We start from the raw sequence: 20,119 nt of genomic DNA, 5'->3' as shown, positions 1-20,119 counted from the left end.
AGGAGAGCAAAAAAAATGCTAACACAGAAACAAGTTTTTTTGTGGAGGATTAGAGTCAAATGTAAGACAGATATAAGCCTTTAAAAACAAAATACATTCATTAATGTATTTATTTAGTACAGACAGACCACTCTCTGCATCTGTGGGTACTGCATCCTCAAATTCAACCAACTGCACATCCTGTACTATGTTTATGATCCAAAGCTTGTTGAATCTGTAGATGCAGAACCCACAGATAAGGAAGACCAACCTTGGGACCTGAGCATCTGTGGATTTTGGTATCTGAAGTGGGTCTTGGAACCATTCCCCCCTCGGATAACGAGAGACAACTGTATTGTATATTTGAAAATTGCTAAAAGAGTAGATTTTAAAAGTTCTCGCCACACACACAAAAAAATGGTAATTATGTAAACTGGCGGACGTGTTAACTAACCTTATGGTGGTAACTATTTGGCAACATGTGCATATATCAAATCATATTACATTGTACATCTTAAATTTACACATTGTTATATACCAATTATATTTCAGAAAAGCTGGAAAAAAATACTGCCTGCATTTGAAAACACTCATGTTGACCAGTTATACTCATTATAATTAGGTACAGTTGTCTGTTCAGTATCTCTTATTCAATAAAAGAAGGAGAGGGGTATAAAATGAGAGGGAGAGAGAGAGAAGAAACAAATGTAAAAAATGGGGAGGGGCGGTGAGAATATGTCACTTAGGTACCTTAAGCTGCATCTTACATGGTGGGCAAAAAAGCTGATGGAATTCAATCATAAATATTTTGCCCCTAACATGTGCTAAGTGTACAATAAATATAATTTTCTTTGTTTTCTAAAAAATCAATCCCTATCTATCTAGTCTCCATATGACTCAATCGGCTTAATAATCAATCTCAGTCATTAAAGGGACTCTCTTCCCCTCTCTATGATCTCACAAGAATCCAAACCTACCAGAAAAAATTGGGTAGTGTCTGTAATCCCCAATCTATCATTGTTTCTGATGACATCTTGTCTTCCACTGACACGCAATCACTTTCTGCTCACTTTAAAAGTGGGACAACAGGATCTTTGCTTTATCTCAGAGCCCTAATACTTAATGACTCAGCTTCTGTCAGCTCAACATAGCCATTCCTTCCAGAGTTCTACCACCTTCTCATGGCATTTACTCTAAGAAAGGCTGGGTTCCCTCTCTCTGTGGTTTCTACCAACCTCTATACCCTTCCTAGCTCCTGTTGCTTCTCAAAGTCAAGTTAGTATAGAAATACGTGATATATGTGTGCGACACAATCCCCGTTGTCAATATTAACAGTAAACAACTATTTTATTGAATTCTTTCCACTAAATATTGACAACTTTTGAGTGAATGCATGAATATAATGTATTAAAAATGGCCCATTTCGTGGTCTTGTTCAGGCTTAAACTAAGATAAAACTTACCAATAGATAATCAAGGGGAAGAATCTAACTGATTTGGTCAATTAGTATAATTCAAATCTAAGGGACTTTCCCATAAAGTAGTACCTATGTCATAATTAATTACTGAAATTCACCTAAATTCTCCAACTGAACTCTTCTGATTCTCAAATGCCGTTTTTAAAAGGCAGCAAGCATGAAAAGAGTTTCTCATTCTGGGGACCTACTTTTTTTCCCCTAACCTCATCTGTTTGGAATTAAAGTGCATAGAAACAGCCAATCCCAGGCTCTGAAGAGTCTGATGCCTGACCCTACATGGCTCAAGAGTAATTTCTTAAAGAAAGAATATGAATGGTTTACAACCAAAGTCTATCAAAAATAAAAACAGTGAATTCTGAGTAATTTTTAAACACCTTTCATCTTCTATTGACTCCTTCCCCTGAGTCACCATTTTTGTTTACGAATTGTACTTCTGAAGGAATATGAGTTTGAACCATGCTCTGATTTAATACAACATAGTAAGTAGCAAACCCAGAATCATTTCTGCCTATGGTACTGGCTACCCTACAAACAAGACATTGCAACTGATTAACACATACTTAATAGAAGGGCACAAAAGCTTGGAGGTAAAGGTGGCAAGAACAAAGAATCAAAGGTTCTAATCAGGTGAAGTTTGTAAAATTGGATTAGGTGTCATGAGGATTTGTGCTTCTGAGCAAATATCTCATAAACCTTTTTTTTCCTCACTGATGGCTGAAATTCATGTAGCAGGTGACAATTCAGTCACTGTCATTCTGAAGCAAAACAGCATTGTTTCTAGATTGGACCAATTCAGTAGCCTCTCACTTACATCTACTGAGAATGCCTACAATGTCTCACATACACTCACCCTTACCTTCCTATCCAACCTTTCCTTGGCTTACATTCTCCCTCACTGTCTAAGCACCAGCTGGGTTGATCTACTTTTGGTCATTCCTACACACCAGGTCTCTTCGCCTGGATGCCTTCCTCTTCTTTACCTGATTAATTCCTATTCATTCTTTGGAAGCCGGATTTTCAGTGAAGCTTTCCCTGGGCTCTCTTTACTAACTCAAACCTTCCTCTAAAGATCACAGTTTACACTATACTCTAGTCTATTAAGTGTGCAGTAGCATTATGTCTAAAAAAAAATGTACACAGCTTAATTTAAAAACACTATTGCTAAAAATGCTAACCATCATCTGAGGCTTCATCGAGTCATAATCTTTTTGCAAGAGTAAAATCAAAGATCACTGATCATAGATCACCATAACAAATATATTAATGATTTAAAAGTTTGGAATATTGCAAGAATTACTGAAATTTTACAGAGAAAAGAAGTGAGCAAGTGCTGTTAGAAAAATGACACCAATAGACTTGCTTGACATAGGACTGCCACAAACCTTCAATTTGTAAAAATAAAATAAAATAAAATAAAAAGCAATATCTGCAAAGTGAAATAAAATGAGGTATGCCTGTATATTACAATATTTCATTTAGAAGGTTCACACAGATCCAGCTAAAGACCATTTGAATTTCATGATCATGGAGAAGACTAACATGATTAATACAATATTCCACTTCCCCTACTTCCAAGCCCACAGATTCCACTGACGGTATCAACTCTCAGATTCATTCAAAACATCACACTAAGCTGAATTTCCTCCTCTCCAATCTATATTTTGACTCATTTCTGTCTTCCCTAAAATGATGGTTTTATATTAAAAGCCTTATCTTGCAGCTGAAGGTAGTGAATGCCACTTCCCTTTGCTTCCTTTCCTAATGAACAGGACTCTAATGGCTTCAGGCTCCTAGCACCAGAACACATTCCCAGCAGCAGTCTGGAGAGAGATTTTAAACGCACACTTATATGGAAATTATTTCCTCAGATATAGTGAGGATGGCATAGAAGTGAGGCGCATGGTCTTCTGTGATGAGAAATAAGGATGGAGAAGAAGCCAAGGGCTCGACGATGAAAGACCCACAGTCCATTGGCCAAGATGGACTTAACATTTCCCTCATCTTGACTAAACTTTAGTCATCATCTTCCTGACTCCAGGACCAGACTTATCTTTTCTTAGAGGTTATTTTTTTTTAGATAACTTATACTTTTAAATACTTTCTCTGCCCCTCTGAGATATAAATCTTTTCAAAAGCCTCTTGCCAGTTTTACAACCCAGGAATGTCTTTCTTAAGGACCTGGAAGACTTCTGTTTGAAATATAAACATCATGGGACATAACATGTCTATCTTCCAATTTCTTTGGGAGGGTAGGAGCCTGAATTCTGTGGGTACCTTGCTCCAAGTTATAAAACTATCCCATGTCATGGAGATATGAGAGTTTCTTTTTCCTTTGGGTAAGGACGATTAACAAAAACGATGGCCTATGCTCCCACCACCAACCACCACCATCCCTGTTCTTAAAAAATCTCCACCCTTTGTTTCAATGGAATTGAATTCAGACTGAATTCTGGTCTCTCTCCCCTATTGTAATCACCTTGAATAAAGTCTTTCTTACCTGTTTAACTTTGGTACAAATTTGCTTTGAGATTATGCTTAGGAATCTTGATTATGTCTAGGTCGTTAGTAAGACAGTGGTGGAGAGCTCAGACTTGGCGGTCCTACAACCTAGACTAGAATTCTGACTCTTCCACTGCTCATTTGTAAATTACTTCACCCCTCAGTCTGTTTCTTCATCTATGACACACGAAAAGGCATTGAATTCTTTCAGAGATAATAAGAATGGAAAGAAGGGGATAGGATGCAAGATGTATTTCGAGAGTAAAATTGGAAGAATTTGATAATCGATTAGATATTAAGGGTGAGAGGAAAAGGATTCAAAGATAAATTCCAAGTTGTTTTAGCTTGGAAATTTGGGGTTGATTGTAACAGAAAAAGCTGACCTGAAAATCCATGGGGAAAGGCAGATCAGGTAGAAATAAGTTGACCTTGAGATAGATGCAGGACATATCGATGGAGACATCCCGCAGGCTGTTGAATATTCAAATCTGAAGCTCAAGGAGAAGTCTGGAGTGAGAGAATGAATCTAGACCAATGTATCAGAGGCATGAGATCTCTTGGGTGAATTGGTTAGGTAAGAATAGCTCTCCTTTTCTCACTCCCAATTCTCATCCTCCTGAAATTTTAATATCTTGTTAAATATATATATTTTAATTTTCCTGGTGGGCCCCATTTTCACTCTATAGCAATGACAATAGAATTCAGTCTCTTGGACTTTGACTTTTCATGCTCCTTAGGACATGCCTTAAATTTGCCTCTAGTTCTTCCCACTCCTGGCTATTTTAACCACCTCCAGACTGGAACTGACTGTGGTTGGTCTCTTGGCCCTATTTTAAGGGGTAAAATAATACAGACGATGCTGGAAAAGAAAGAAGTAAAATACAATCACAATGATCTTACTTGTGCATATTTTATTTCCACATAGCCTTCTGAGGTCTGAAAAAGAAGAAAGTAGGTGAAGAGTGTAGTCAGTGGACAATTTGGACAATAAATAGGAAGTTGCTTGGATGATCAACACTGAACATTAGCACTGATTAACAGCCTCCCTGTTGCTTTGCCTTTGTGCAGTCACAGACAAATCCGTGAGTGTGTTGGCCATACTACCGCATAATTCCTGACCTTTTGCGAGCACATCAGTCATAATTAGCTTCAGTGAGCTTGGCATGTTGTTGTGCCCTTGGCATTTCCACATCAGTCTTGTGCATTTTGCAGCAGATTAATAACTATGGCTTAATAAAAAGCAACTCTATTTAAAATTTGGTTTCTCGTTTTTCTGGGTAATTTTACTTTCCTTTCAAGAATCATAATTATTCAACCTAGACAAAACAACTACTGCCCATCTGTGACGATCTAAATAGTCTGTGAAAATATTTCAGCCTATGTGTTTATTTCCAAGTCTATCCAATGAAGCTGTCCTAGCAATTGTAAAACAATCAGACTCACCCAAATTCCAGGGGTTTCCATTGGCTATCCCTGTCCTTACATACATATACTGTTCCTGAGCTTTCTTCCACTGCCTTCCCCCAAATAATACCTCCTTATCCCCCATATTAATAGGCCTATGTAATAGAAGCACATGCAATGAGGCAAATAAACTCAGAAATCCTCTGAAAGCAATTTCCATTAAAAAAAAATGTAAAAAGAGGATAACAGGTGTTTTATTGCAAGTTATCCAGCTGCTTTATTTCTTTCTCATTGTTCTGCTTTCTTTGAGACAGTGAGTGGAGAGCCCTGAAATATTCAGATATATATTCAATCGTTCAGTTCATTTGGCTATTTTCTTTCCATGATATTCAGTACACAACTCTTTGTGAACATTTAATTTACTTTTTTGTTGTTGTTGCTGTGTAGACAATGCTTTATAATAGAAAAATCCCAAGGCGTGGAATTGGAAGACTTGGGGTTAAGAGCATATTCTTTGATATACTGTGTGACTTCGGCAAAATGGTTAAACTATTCTGTACTTGTGCATTAATGTTTCCTGAATCACTTCTCATTATTTGTGTGCAGAAAAAAAAAACAAAAACCAAAAAACTAGGCAACCTGTGTGAAAATATTCACTATATAAAAGTAATATTCAAGTGTGATTTTTTCAGTCTCTTACATATTTTTACTTCTATATATTGCTTTTTTTTTTTGTCTTTCTCCTCCAATACAGCATACACCCCAAGATGGTGAGGAGTTTTGTATGTTTTATTCACTGCAGTATCGTGAGCACTTCACACAATTCTTGGTGCTCAGTAGCTATTTGTTGAAACAGTAAAAACAAGTGAATGCAGATTTCTACTTAGTTTTATAATTGCTCAGAATGAATATGTTCCTTCTGCTTTTTCTGCTTACAAAGTGGCTAATGGAACTGTTAACATATCATTAGAAAGAAATCTCATTTTGATTGAATTTCAGAAGAAATTAAATGTTTGTGTGTTTCTAGAAGATCTTACCTTAGAAAATGAGAACTTCCGAAGTAAATCTGAGTCAATGACTAGAAGGTCTGGAATAGATAACTATAACTGTTTATTGATGTTAATTAGCTCTTGCACTTGTAATTTTGGTTGGTGGGATAAGCTTAAGTCCATCTGCAGTGGAGAAGAATATATCAGGAATACCAATATAAGTAAAGCTTCTTCATAATTCCCATTTGTAGTTCTCTCGCAATCGACATGTAGCTACATTTGAGACATGCATGTCAGATTCTTTGGGAAATCATACTGTAGACGCTATGACAGGATAGATAAAAGAGAGTAATCTTATTTCAAAGTAGGTCTTGAGGGGGAAAAAGGAGTCTTATTCTCTTAGTTGGCATATCTTAGCTTAATTCTTTCACAAGGGAAGACATTCCTCGCCGTGGTGATCTTCTATGTAGGACACGCTCAGTTCTGCTCTCCCAGGAAACTGGCTAATGAATTGGATGGCTTGCTGAGTTCCCTCCCTGAGCTATGATTAACAAGGGCTCCTAAACTTTGAGGCTTTGCTTTGCCCTCTTTGCGTGTGCCACATAGAAGTTCTACTTCCTGTGTGCAACTAGAATTTGCTATGAATATTAAATTTACAGGATTTGTCTCAGAAATATGTTTATAGCACTCTTGAACACTTTAGAAATAGGGACTAATTGTTTTAAGCCCCTAAGCAGCCTGGACGTCTCTTTACATAACCTCTCTAGTTGGATTTGCTCACTGTCTGCTCTCAGCTCACTTTTCTCAGTGGCATCTAACGAAGCAATAGTATAAATCTACTGTGCCAATGGCTATATTGTCCTAATAATGAGGAAACCTGTTCAGCCTCACTAAAATTCTGTGCTCCACTTCCCCTAGAAAGGATGAAATGTGATTTCTAAGAACAAGCCGCACTTTCTTGAATCTTGGCTATTTGAGCATCTACAGAGTTATAAAATCTGAAATGCATATTTATATATACATATCATATTTTAAGGTCTTTTTAGTGAACAACCTTTTTATGCTGCTATAATTCATCTGTGGCCTAATATTTGAGGTTCTCATTAATAATAGTTGCATATAGATGATAGCTGTGTAATATTTTGTGTTCCAACTGCTTTATTCTCATCATTTACTTTTAGAAAGCAAAAAATTTTTACTCTTATCAAGTTTTATCTCAGAAATAGCTACCGCTGAATGAGTGAGAAGAGTATTCACTGCTAACCTTCAAACAGAGATGCTGGTATAATTGGCTTAAAATTTTATCTATAAATTGTGCAAAGGTATAATTTAGCCAGTAATACCTGTTATTACAATTTCTGAAGTGTTGCTCAAATTAAAACTTTAACTAAAAATTTCCTCTTAAATATAAAAGCTTAGAGGTATACTATAAAAATCTCCCTAATATTCTTTGCACATTGAGAATGGTTTACATGTCGCTTGGCCCACATACTATTTTTCATGAAGTGGAAAATGTAGATATATTTTTTCCCTTGAAAGCTCAATGTATTTAAGCCTTATAGCTTGGGACCTAATATGATGAGCTTCATTTATCTGTTTTTATTAATTCATTCACTATTATTTTAGTTGAATGAACCTATGAGAAACGAGAAAATAGATGTTTGATTATTTCCTCCATTTTTACGTCTCATTCTAAAGCCTGATCATTTTAAAGTTGCTTTTTTAAACTGAACTAGAGTAAAGAGCCATCTCTAATATGCTGGACTGTGCTACTCAACTTCCATTAGGGTAAAAATGTTTTTGTGGGGAAAGCAATTCAGAACTGGCAGGGAGGCATGATGCATGCTACTTGAATTTTGTATGCGAGTCACTTTATTTAAGGTTTTCCTGCAAAAAGAAATCTATAAACACAATGACAAAGTATTGTTATAATGAATTTATAACACAAAAAATAAGATTTAATAAGATTATTAATAAATTCACATATTGTGTTTTCTCTGCCTGAGCAGTTTGCTATATCGTGTAGAAGTAAACTTCTAAACTATGCTTGCTTTCCAAGAAAGAGATTGTGTGCTGTTCATAACTATATATAAGTACCATGTTTTTCAAACTAAAAATCAAGACACCTACTCTACCACGTATGTGGTTTTGAAGTACAGTTCAGCAAATGATTTGAAATCAGGTCCATCTTGAAAAATGGAAGTCATTTTAGCTATGCACTTAACTTTATTTTAAAAGGAAGATGGTTTTATTTAACTTCTGAGGGGAACATATAATTATTATTACCTAATTATAGTATTATAAAATAATTATCCATGGTAATAATCATTACCATTGTTGTTATTGTTTTTGCTACAGCTTGTTGCTATTGCGTGAAATGTTTAACTGAGTAAGTAGGTACATTTAGGTCACTTAATTATCTACTTCCTTCTCCATCCAACTGCTTCTAATTCTTTATGAAAAGCTTTTCAGGAGATAGGTTAGTTTTTCCTAATTTGATCTTTTTGTCTGCTCACAAACATTATTAGATCTCTCTTGTCCCACCCACATGTTTCTCAACCTTAAAATCTGTTGGTAATATTTTTCTTTCTCTGTGTCTTTCCCAACACCATGAGATAATTTTCAAGGCCTATCAGTTTTAACTCCAGTAATATTTTTAAAATTATTCATCATTCCTCTTGCTTAAAATGACTAAAATTGCTTTAAAATTTACTAAAAGAATTGAAGAGTAGATCATTTAATAAATTATTAGCTAAATATCAACAGGCCATCAAAGATAGACAGAAAATCTTAAAAGCAGCCAGAAAAAAAGATACAATGCCTTTAAGTAAAATTGACAATTAGATTGACAGCTGACTTCACAAAAGCATAACTGGGATTCCCAAGATAATGAAGTGATATCTTTGATATATGAAGGAAAATAATTGCCAGTTTAGAATTCTATATTCAGTGAAAATATCCTGCAAGAATAAATACAAATATTTTCTTACAGACAAAAACTGGTAATGCTGTTTCTCACTAAAAAGAAAATTGTAGTGCATTTTAAATATATCAAGTGGTTACATTAAAAGTGGGATGGGGGCGTCCAAGAGGGAGGGCATATAGGTATACATATAGCTGATTCACTTCATTGTACAGCAGAAACTAACACAACATTGTAAAGCAATTATACTCCAATAAAAAAAAGTTGATATACTAAAAAAAAATGTAAATGGACTGAATGCTTTAATCAAAATGCAAAGGTTATCATTTGGATTTTTAAAAAATCAAATACGGTAAGGCATTTTTAAAACATAAAATCCTGGGACTTCCCTGGTGGTGCAGTGGTTAAGAATCCACCTGGCGATGCAGGGGACACAGGTTCGAGCCCTAGTCCAGGAAGATCCCACAAGCCGTGGAGCAACTAAGCCCGTGCGCCACAACTACTGAGCCTGCACTCTAGAGCCCACGAGCCACAACTAGTGAGCCCACGTGCCACAACTACTGAAGCCTGCACACCTAGTGCCCGTGCTCCTCAACAACAGAAGCCACCGCAATGAGAAGCCTGCACACCGCAATGAAGAGAAGCCCCCTCTCGCCACAACTGGAGAAACCAGTGTACAGCAACGAAGACCCAACACAGCCAAAAATAAATAAATAAATTAATTAATTAATTAAAAAACATAAAATCCTAAAAAAGATGGAAAAGTATAAATGATGTAATAGCTAACCAAAGAAAACTGATATAGTTTTGTCATTATCAGTCAAAATGAACTTTAAAGCAGAAGAGCATTGCCAGAAGTTAAGTATGTCACTGACAATGACAAAGGTTGAATAACCAGCACATGTCATTTTACATTTGCATTCATGTAATAAAATAGCCTCAGAACTATAACAGAAAAAATTGACAAAAATATTTTTTTAAATATCCAAAAGTACCAATATGACCTTAAAGGATCTGAATATCACATCCAACTTAACTTAATTTACATATATAGAATAATACAACCAAAACTTGCAGAATACATATAACATTTACAGAAACTGGCCATGCACTAGATTATACAGCAATTCTTAACAAATGCCAAAGATTAATGTTATGCAGACTATGTTATTTGAGAAAAATGGAATTCAATTGGAAGTCAATAATGAAAAGGTAAATAAAATTTTCCAATTAAATAGAAGTAAAATCAACAAAATTATAATGAAAATTAGAAAGTATTTTGGTTCGAAGGATAATGAACATGACATATTTCAAAACTTGTGGAGTGCAGGTAAAGCCATCATAAGATAAAAATTTACAGCCTTAAAGCATACATAGCATACATTTTAAAAAAAGAAAAAGAAAATACTAAAGATGATACTACACATTTATCTTCTGAGATTTTTAAAAAAACAAAATAACCCCGAGGAAAGCAAATAATGATAAGACCAGAAATTAATACAATTGAAATTAAACATAGACTATAAAGGATAGAGAAACCAAAAGACGGTTCTTTGAAAAGGCAAATCAAATTGACAAATCCCTGGTATACTTAATTTCACAATGGGGGTGAAGCACAAAAACAATTGTAGGAGTGAAAAAAAGTGAACATCACTACAGATATCACAGACAAAATTATAGTAATAGTGGTTTCCCTGGTGGCTCAGTGGTTGAGAATCTGGCTGCTAATGCAGGGGACACGGGTTCGAGCCCTGGTCTGGGAAGATCCCACATGCGCTGGAGCAACTGGGCCCGTGAGCCACAATTGCTGAGCCTGCGCGTCTGGAGCCTGTGCTCCGCAACGAGAGAGGCCGCGATAGTGAGAGGCCCGCGCACCGCGATGAGGAGTGGACCCCGCTTGCCGCAACTGGAGAAAGCCCTCGCACAGAAACGAAGACCCAACAGAGCCATAAATAAATAAATAAATAAATAATTTTAAAAAAATTATAGTAATATTATAAAACATTATGTCAATACATAAACATGCAACTTAGATTAAATGGGCAATTTTGAATAAAAATAAAACTGACCAAAGTAGCTCAAGAAGAAATAGAAACTGTGATAAGCATCAAACCCTTCCAACAGAAAATCGCCACTCTTTCTTTGTTAGAGAGTTCTGCTAAACATTTGATAATAGATAATTTCCATAGTACACAGCCTCGTCCAGCAAACAGAAAAAGAGGAATAGCTTTAATATATTTTATGAAACTGGCATAACCTTGATACCAACATGACAAGGGAAGAAAAGAAATTCAATCTCATTCATGATCACAAAGGGAAAAAATTCCCAAAGAAAATATTAGCAATCTAGGTCCCACAAAATATAAAAAGTATAATAGATTACTATCAAATTGAGTTGATCTCAGGAATTCAAGACTGATTTAATATTATAAATCAATTACTATAAGCCCTCAAATTAATAATCTAAAGGAGAAAAATATGGTTATATTAATAAATGCAAAAAAGCATTTGGTAAAAAAAAAAATCCTATTACAAGCAATTGTAAAAACACTAGAAAAATACAAAATTTTACTTCATAAAAATCTACAGCAAACATAATACATGATGGTGTAACTCTAAGGATTTTTTTTTTCATTACTTTATTCAACATTTCACTGAAGATGTTAGCCCATGCAGGAAGGCAATAATAAGAAACAAAAAGTAAAAGGCATGGAAAAGAAGAAAACAAAACTCTCCACATTTGCAGTTTTTTGATTGTGTACACAAAAAATCCAAAAGTATCTGCAGATAAATTATTGGATAATTATTGAGATCATTTATATGGTATCAATAAATATGAATTTTCTAGGACTAAAGCTCAAGAAAACATGAAAGACATTTCTGGAGAAAATTATCACCCTTAGCTAATGATGTAGATTGGACATTATGTGACCACAAATGGTCACTCATTCACGCCTTTTGCTCTACCCCATGCCCCCAAATCACGTGTCTGCTGCTTTGATATCTCTGATGTTTTACTGCCTTTGTTCTCTGGCATCCTCATCCACACAGTAAAGTTTCCTTGAATTCTAATTATGTACCAGTAACTACCAGCAATGGAGATGTGACGATAATTTCACCGACTCCTTCTGGTTTATTTTGTGCTCCAACATATAGTGATATTATTGGTTTTTTCACAGTATAATGGCTTTATAGCCTTTGAGATTTGAGGTAATATACTATTCATTTTGACTGAAAAACGAAGAGCTAGAGCATGCCTACAGGTAAGCATTGTACAGAAATTAATTACAAGGCTTTCAATGAAGCTATAACAAATGTCCATAAAAATCTGTTGCCCCACTATTCTCTTAATATTAATCTTAACATTAAAATAATAAGTTTGAGTAGCACAAACTGAGCCCCTCACCTATAAACCAGGTTGGAAGTCTCTGAAACTCTTACCTACAAGATTAATTTACCTTTTGATGCATCCAAGATGTGGAGTCCAATCTCAGACACACATCCAGGGTATTACCCAGGACAGACACTACCTGAAAATATGCATGCAATCTTTGAACCCTTTTCTGAGTTTCTAAAAATTATTACAACTTCATCATCTAGCTATTTTTGTTCTTTTTCAAGACAGCTTGCTCTGCTGTGTCTTTCTCCTTGAATGATACTAAAACTTGCTTCTTTTTCCGCCCCCCCACCCTTCTCCTCTCCTGCTTCCTCTCCAAATCTGCCCGTGTTTGTAACTCCTTTATTGTGGGTGTGGTCCTCTCCATCAGCCATGTGGGTAGTTGAACCAAACTCACCCACCTACCTCTATGCTGCCTTGTCCGCCAGGAGACATTCCCAGGAATCCAGATTGGTTGTAGGGTGTGGTGTCCAGGGGGACATACAGCCAAGTCATGACCAGGGCCTCTTCTTTCATGCCAGCATTCCATCCGCCCCCTGGGCTCCCAACCCTCAGATTCTGACTGTGACTTTGCAGGCTTCCTGGTTCATGGTGCCAAACTGCAAATTGTGCTGTGCACCTGACCACTTTTTTAACATCAAATTTTACCCTTTCTGTGCCCCATCCCTTTGGGTTCCTGCTACCCTCTTCTAGTTTAAATGACTCCAAGTCATTAGTAGGGATTCCATCATCAAGATTAGGTAGGAGGTGGATATTTTTAGACAGTTTTCCTCATTCCTCCACCCACAAAAGAAGGATGTTTTTCTATTTCATTTTCAGGGAGGTCTAGGCCTGGTAGTGTGTTTGGTGATGCTTCTCTATGATTCAAGTCCCCCCTCTTCCCTCAACAGGACCATCCATCCAGTCTGGTGCAGCAGCTCATCTCCTCCTGCAAACCCTCACCCTTGTCCGCATTGCTCTTGTCTGGACCCCAGGGTCCCCATGAAACGGGAGGACCCTGAGAAAACACAGTTCTTAAGAAAATTAGCACGTGGCGAAAGCAAGTGGCACCATGTGGAGACATCGGGCCTCGGGGAAAGAGCACAGACTGGGGTCACGTTCATCTAGGCTTGGATCCCAAATCAAGCCACTTAACTGTGTAACCCTGAGCAAACTCCGAACCTCTTTGTCTCAGTCTTCTTACGAATACAATAGGGTAATAGCACTTCCCCTACTCCGAAGATAGGAAGTGACAAATGTAAAGGTCCTGTCACAACAACTGGGATAGAGTGGGTGCTCAGCCAAGTGTACCTATTAATATTGACTGAGATTTTCTCCTTTCATTAATAGCAAACCTTGTACAGTAAAGTAAATAATATTAGTCCCATTTAACAGATGAGAAAACTGAGGCTCAGAGAGATTAAGTAACTTTCCCAAGATAAAGCTAGTAAAGGGACAGTTGAGACCCAGATTCAAGTCTTCCAACTTCCAGCACAGAGTAGTATTTTCACTACATCACATGACATAAGGATATTTTTTAAATTTTGACATATATATTTATATTAATCACAAATCTTCTCATATGGCATATTGTTTAGTGTGTGGATGTTGTTATATGTTTCTTCATTCTATTGGTTTCAAATATTACAATTATAATTTACATGAATTTTTTCTTGATAAAAAAATGACAGTTCCACTTATGGTTTATATACATTATTTCTAGCTAAATGTTAGTTTTACTAACATTTGTATTTCAGGACTATAGACTCTCACAGACAAAAGCATAGAGATAGAATTAAAAGATCATGTTCACCTTTATCTGACAATTGGGGATAAATCACTAAAATTTTTGTGGTGCCATTTATTGATCCTATCATATTTATTGAGTGCTGATTAATTGGCAGACATGGTGCTAAGTATTTTGTAGGGTTCCATAGTGACTCAGATGTATAAATCCTAATATGCTTACCACATGAATGATCCGGGAAATGTTATCCCCCCTGCCCCTTTTAAAGGAATGTTATTCAACCTCATTCTAACACATGAGATGCTTCCTACAGGCTTTGGATATTTTAAAAGATAATCTAATATACCCAAAAAAGACCTCAATAAAAATTCTTTAGACTATTAAGATAGTTTCAGAAAAATGAAGCCACTAGCATTGGCTGTCCTTACCCATTAGGAGAGCAGGAGCTACTCCTTTTGAGGTGATCGGTATTTTGGCGTGATGATGCTATTTTAAACTGTGCAGGTAATGCCATCCAGCAGCTTCCAAGATCTTCTGCTCCTGATCTAAGTAAAATCTCATTATCCAAAATCAGCACTTGCTCCATAGGACTGTCGAAGTTTAATTTCATTTGGACAGTTATTTGTATAGACAACTATGAAGCCGTTCAACAGCCTTATCCCCCAGAGATATAAGGAAAACCAGATGTAGGCTCATATACAGTAGACCATGATAAAGGACTCTTCAGCATAAAAGCTTTGTCATGGAGGTTACCTTTGGTTAAAGGAAGTATTTGCTTGTTTTGTTGTTTTATTACTTCTAACAGTCACATTAGTCCATTTTCACTGTAGTAGCTTTGGTGGAACCCATGAGAACTCATCACTAAAATGGTAACCTATATGTTAAGATGGCAAATTTCATTAGATTTTGAAGGAAAAAAAATTATTTAATAATCGGGGAAATTCCTTATGACTGTAAGTATAATAGATTTTGCATTTCTAATTTTTTTCATAAGCACTAGATTTTCAGAGCTTACAGAGATCACACATTTTAAAATAAAGAATTCTTTTGAGTCACACACACACACACACACACACATGTGTAAAGAATGTAAAGAATTTAGAAAGTGTAGAAAAGAACAAGAAAGAAAATTTCACAAGTAATCCCATTACCCAAAGGTAAGTTCTGTTAACATTTTCATATGTTTCTATGTGCATGAAACTATGTATACATTTGTTTTAATTAGCTCATTGATTTAACAAATATTTACTCAGCTCCTACTATATGCCAGGTATTATGTTTGGCCTGAGAATGCCTCATGAAAAACCGAAAAAGATCCCCACATTTTTGGAGTTTATAACCAGCAGGTAATAAACCTGCGGGGGAGCGCAGGGAGGAGAGACCCACAATAAATAATAAACATAGTAAATAAATACATCCTATAGAATGTTAGAAGATGATATTGATAATGAGAAAAATAAGGCAGGGTAGGAGAGATGGAAAAGCCAGGGATGGGGGGCCTGGGTGACAACAGGATGGTCAGTAAAAGCCGCATTGAGAAGGGGCATTTGGGAAAGACCTGAAGGAGGTAATATGAAGGGATTTTGCAGACGAAGAGCAGAGGGGGCAGCTAGGGAAGGCACTAAGAAAGCAGTGTGCCTGTCCTGTCCTAGGACCAGCAAGAAGGCCAGCGTAGCCAGAGTGGAGAGAGGCAGGAAGAGTGTGAAGGACACAGGGTCTCAGAGGTCACGGGATTTCAAGCATATAGAGCCTTGTAGCCCGTGGCAACGACTTACAATTTTACTCGAAGTGAAATGCAAACCTATGGCGAGGTTTTAAGCATAGAAATGACCTGATTAATCTTACATTTTAAAAGGATGCCACCTATGTCAGTAGTCATATTGTATAACATTCTGTGTTCAACTGTATTCATTCAACAGGGGAGCATTTTCCCAAGTCATTCTGTATTTATGGGGAAGAGGCATCATCTTAATATCTGCATACTAATTCCATCAATGTACCTATTAGTGAATGTATTATTTATTTTCAGTTTTTCTCCACTCATGACATTGAGTTGAACAACCGGTACGTGAGTCTTTATCTCAGTGTCTGTTCTTTAGAATAGATTCTTGTAAGGGGCGGTACTGAGTATCATGTATGAATAACAGTTGTGAAACGTATGTCCAGATTGTTTTTCAAAAAAGCCACATACATTTATACCCTCAGAAGCAACATGTAAAATATGGCATATTATCTTGATTGACAGAATAGTATGCCAGTTTTCCTAACTTGAGACCAACAAAACTCATTCACTCACTTATTTATCAACAAAGACTTCTTAAAATCTATACTGTACAACAATCACTAGACACATCAGAATGACACAGGCCCATATTTTTTGCACACGCCTACATTTCTTATCTTTCTTCTTTCACTCCTTTTTTCTTCATTAACCCACTTTCGTATAACTGACTTCGAATGTAAATGACCAACATGCATGGCTTAAGCCAGGATACATCCCTTTTCCTCCCTCTCCTAACATTTCTTATATCAGTTCCGCAATGTGATTTTTGATGATTCCTGAAGCAGAGGCTTCAGAGAATCCTAACTCCCAGTATCTCGGAAGAAAGGGTTTGCCAAGCAAATGAAGGGGGCAAACAGAAACACAGAGGAAAATATATATTAAATGCTTTAGAAAAATCATTCTTATGTATTTATTAGTCTTATTAAATTTTTTCAGCTAAAGTAGCATTGAAGCAATACAACTTCTTTCCTCAAGAAACACTTTCAATTCAAATTTTCACTGAAGTCAGACTAGTCCTCTGTAAGCTTTGGGGCTTTGCTTCAATGATCTGAATATTTCCCCATGTTGACAAATATAAGACTGTGTGTCTGAACAGGCCATATATTTGTACAGCTTTAGACTAATTGAATGAATTTTATGTTCTCTTGGATTTAAAAAAGTTTCATCATTCTTTATTTTATAACCTCATGGTAATAGTCAAGAGTCAGCATAAGTATGTATATATTTTAGAAACTCAGAACTGAGAACAGAAGAATGTCACTATAACAAGTATTTATGCATTTATTCAAAAGGCCTTCATGTATTATGCTTAATTTACTATCAAAATGTACTTAAAATCTAATAAGGAGACTCTTTAGAGTAAGTAAATTTACAGGGCTTAACACGGTATCATTTCTCAATTTAATATTGAGTGCTTTCCCTATGCCAACACTATGCTACTGCTTTACAAGAATAACCCCATTTAACCACCAGAACAGTTCCATGACACAGCTTGTATTATAATCTGCATCTTACAGATGAGGAAACGAATGCGTAGAGAGGTTTAAGTCACATGTCTAATTTCATCCAGCTAACAAGTGGTAAAATAGAAACTTGAACCTAGGTTTCTCAAATACCAAAGCACTAGGATTTGGCTACATTGGGACTCATTTAGAGGTCATGGTCATAGAAACAAAGGATTAGAAGGAAAATTAGAAGTTACAATGGAAAATAACATGATGTAGAGATAAGAGAAGAAGGGCAAGTCTCAGATCACTTATTTACCAGTGATATAAACTTGGATTACATTTACCTCTAATCCTTGATTTCCCATCTATAAAACAGATATAATTAAAACACTGTGTAAAACACTCCATAGATGCTAAGCACCTGCTATGCATTAAATGATGGTAATATGTTCAGAAGTAATATAGAGAAGATTGTATAACAGAATGAGGCACTTGCCCAGGTGGTCTGGTGGAAGAACAGAAATTAGCTGGGAGTGGAGGTGGTTACTGTAACATATATTATTAATGTATCTGAACTAAAATCAAGATGCAGCAGAATGCAGTGACATATATGTTGTGTTTTGATCCTCCAAACAAATATCACCTCAATCTGTTTTTTAGAAATAAAGCACTTTGGGGTAAATATATCAATAGTAAGCATCTAATGGTCTTCATGTATAAATGCATTTTCATGCAACACTAACTTAGCAACAGTGATGGGTACTTTTTGCCTGACATTAAAATAATATTTTTGCACACACCATTTGTAGGGCATATGTTTTCAAAAGTCTCCCTCTAGCCCTCATTAACAGAAGGGGGAAAGAAAGCTAAGCTATCTTGTTCTTTTGTTTGATCCTCTTTTCTGAACAAGGAGTTATATATCAAAATTATTTCTTGGGGTCTTGGTGAAGGCTGAGATTGTGAAACTACATTTTAAGGTACAAAAATAAACTCCGAAGGTAGTGATTAAATTCTTGAGGCCATTATTTGTTGTCATCTATTTACTCAGAGATAGTATATGAATTTGCAAAGCACAGTATTCTGACCCACAGAATATTGTTCAGTTGAGCCACTTGTTTTATGATTAATAATAAATGATCTGTTTATACTCTTTTTATTGTCATTTTTTAATAGTACCTCACAAAAAGTACACAAACTCAGGTCTGCAACATTTTCACTGATCTGAGGACCAAAAATTATAGTGAAGTTTGTCAACCATCTTTTCTTCAAAAGAAATATTCTTCATTCTTAGATAATGAATCATAGTGTCGTTACATTGTTTATATGTCCCTTCTTTGAAGAATGAACATGAGACAGAGGTAGTAAAGGATTTTCTTTAAAGGTCCTTATTTGGGAAAATAAAAGCTTGGTTGCTTTATAATATTATTGCTGTTGTTATTGTTATTTTACTGGTCCAGGAGATCAAAAAGTCTGGAATTCACCATTCTACAGTTCTTTGGTTACCTTTAAAAATTAAAACAGGGCATAACGATTGTTTTTAAATATTTTCAGGGTTGAATAGTCATTTCCTGTAATACTTTTAGTAAAATCCTACAAAATTAATGAGGAGTTTGTAGGTCTGCTAGTCGCTGGTAAGCTGGTGACATATTTAATTCTCATGGATGACATGATGAGAAAGTTATGCTCTGATGTCTCCAACCCAGAAAAGAAAAACATGAGTACAGAAGGAAAAAAATGTGAATTTCTTACCAGAGATGGAACAGAAGATTACACAGTGTAGAAGAAAAATCTTGCACCAGACACTTCTTAGAAATGCAAGACACTGGGGCTTCCCTGGTGGCGCAGTGGTTGAGAATCTGCCTGCCAATGCAGGGGACACGGGTTCGAGCCCTGGTCTGGGAAGATCCCACATGCAGCGGAGCAACTAGGCCCGTGAGCCACAATTACTGAGCCTGCGCGTCTGGAGCCTGTGCTTCGCAACAAGAGAGGCCGCGATAGTGAGAGGCCCACGCACCACGGTGAAGAGTGGCCCCTGCTTGCCACAACTAGAGAAAGCCCTCGCACGGAAACGAAGACACAACACAGCCAAAAATAAATAAATTAATTAATTAAAAAAAAAAAAAAGAAAGAAATGCAAGACATTTTATTTGAGCTACTGCAGTAGGGGAGAGAGATAACTCTTTATAGAACTGAGCTCAGCTCCAAATACAATGGGGACAGTTGGGGATTTATAACCATTGGGCCGGGTGAGGGGTTCAGTGGATAGAAAATTGCTAAGAGGAGATATCAAGGGGAGGGGGATCCTTGCTAAAATGGCCTGACAGGATTCTTGCTAGAGGCTGACCAAGGACTTAGATATTAAGGGTGAAGGATGAGGAATTTGAGTAGATATCAAGGGTGGGAGAATTTTACTAAACTGACTTAGCAGGATTCTTTGCTAAAATTGGGCTCAGCAGACCAAGGTCAAAATGTAGTTGAAAAGATGGTTCAGAGG

The 20,119-nt window shown here is 36.3% G+C and overlaps 1 protein-coding gene across 3 annotated transcripts in view; it reads left to right on the top strand.

Moving 5' to 3' along the window:
* Nucleotides 1-20,119, top strand: part of SPHKAP (SPHK1 interactor, AKAP domain containing) — a 167,922-nt gene that overhangs the window by 9,357 nt on the left and 138,446 nt on the right. Inside the window, exon 1 of one of the 3 annotated variants that reach the window (XM_082464603.1) lies at nucleotides 11,257-13,129. The exons of the other annotated variants lie outside the window; for them this stretch is intronic. Within the exon in view, the coding sequence (XP_082320729.1) occupies nucleotides 12,924-13,129 (206 nt within the window). The 5' untranslated portion in view covers nucleotides 11,257-12,923. Of the gene's footprint in view, nucleotides 1-11,256; nucleotides 13,130-20,119 lie in introns of those variants that run through there. 3 annotated transcript variants of the gene reach the window in all.

Source organism: Balaenoptera physalus, assembly GCF_965194825.1.
Source record: "Balaenoptera physalus genome assembly, chromosome: 6".
Classification (NCBI taxonomy): domain Eukaryota; kingdom Metazoa; phylum Chordata; class Mammalia; order Artiodactyla; family Balaenopteridae; genus Balaenoptera; species Balaenoptera physalus.
Note: the sequence above shows the minus strand (reverse complement) of the source record. Positions and strands in the feature narration are given on the sequence as shown.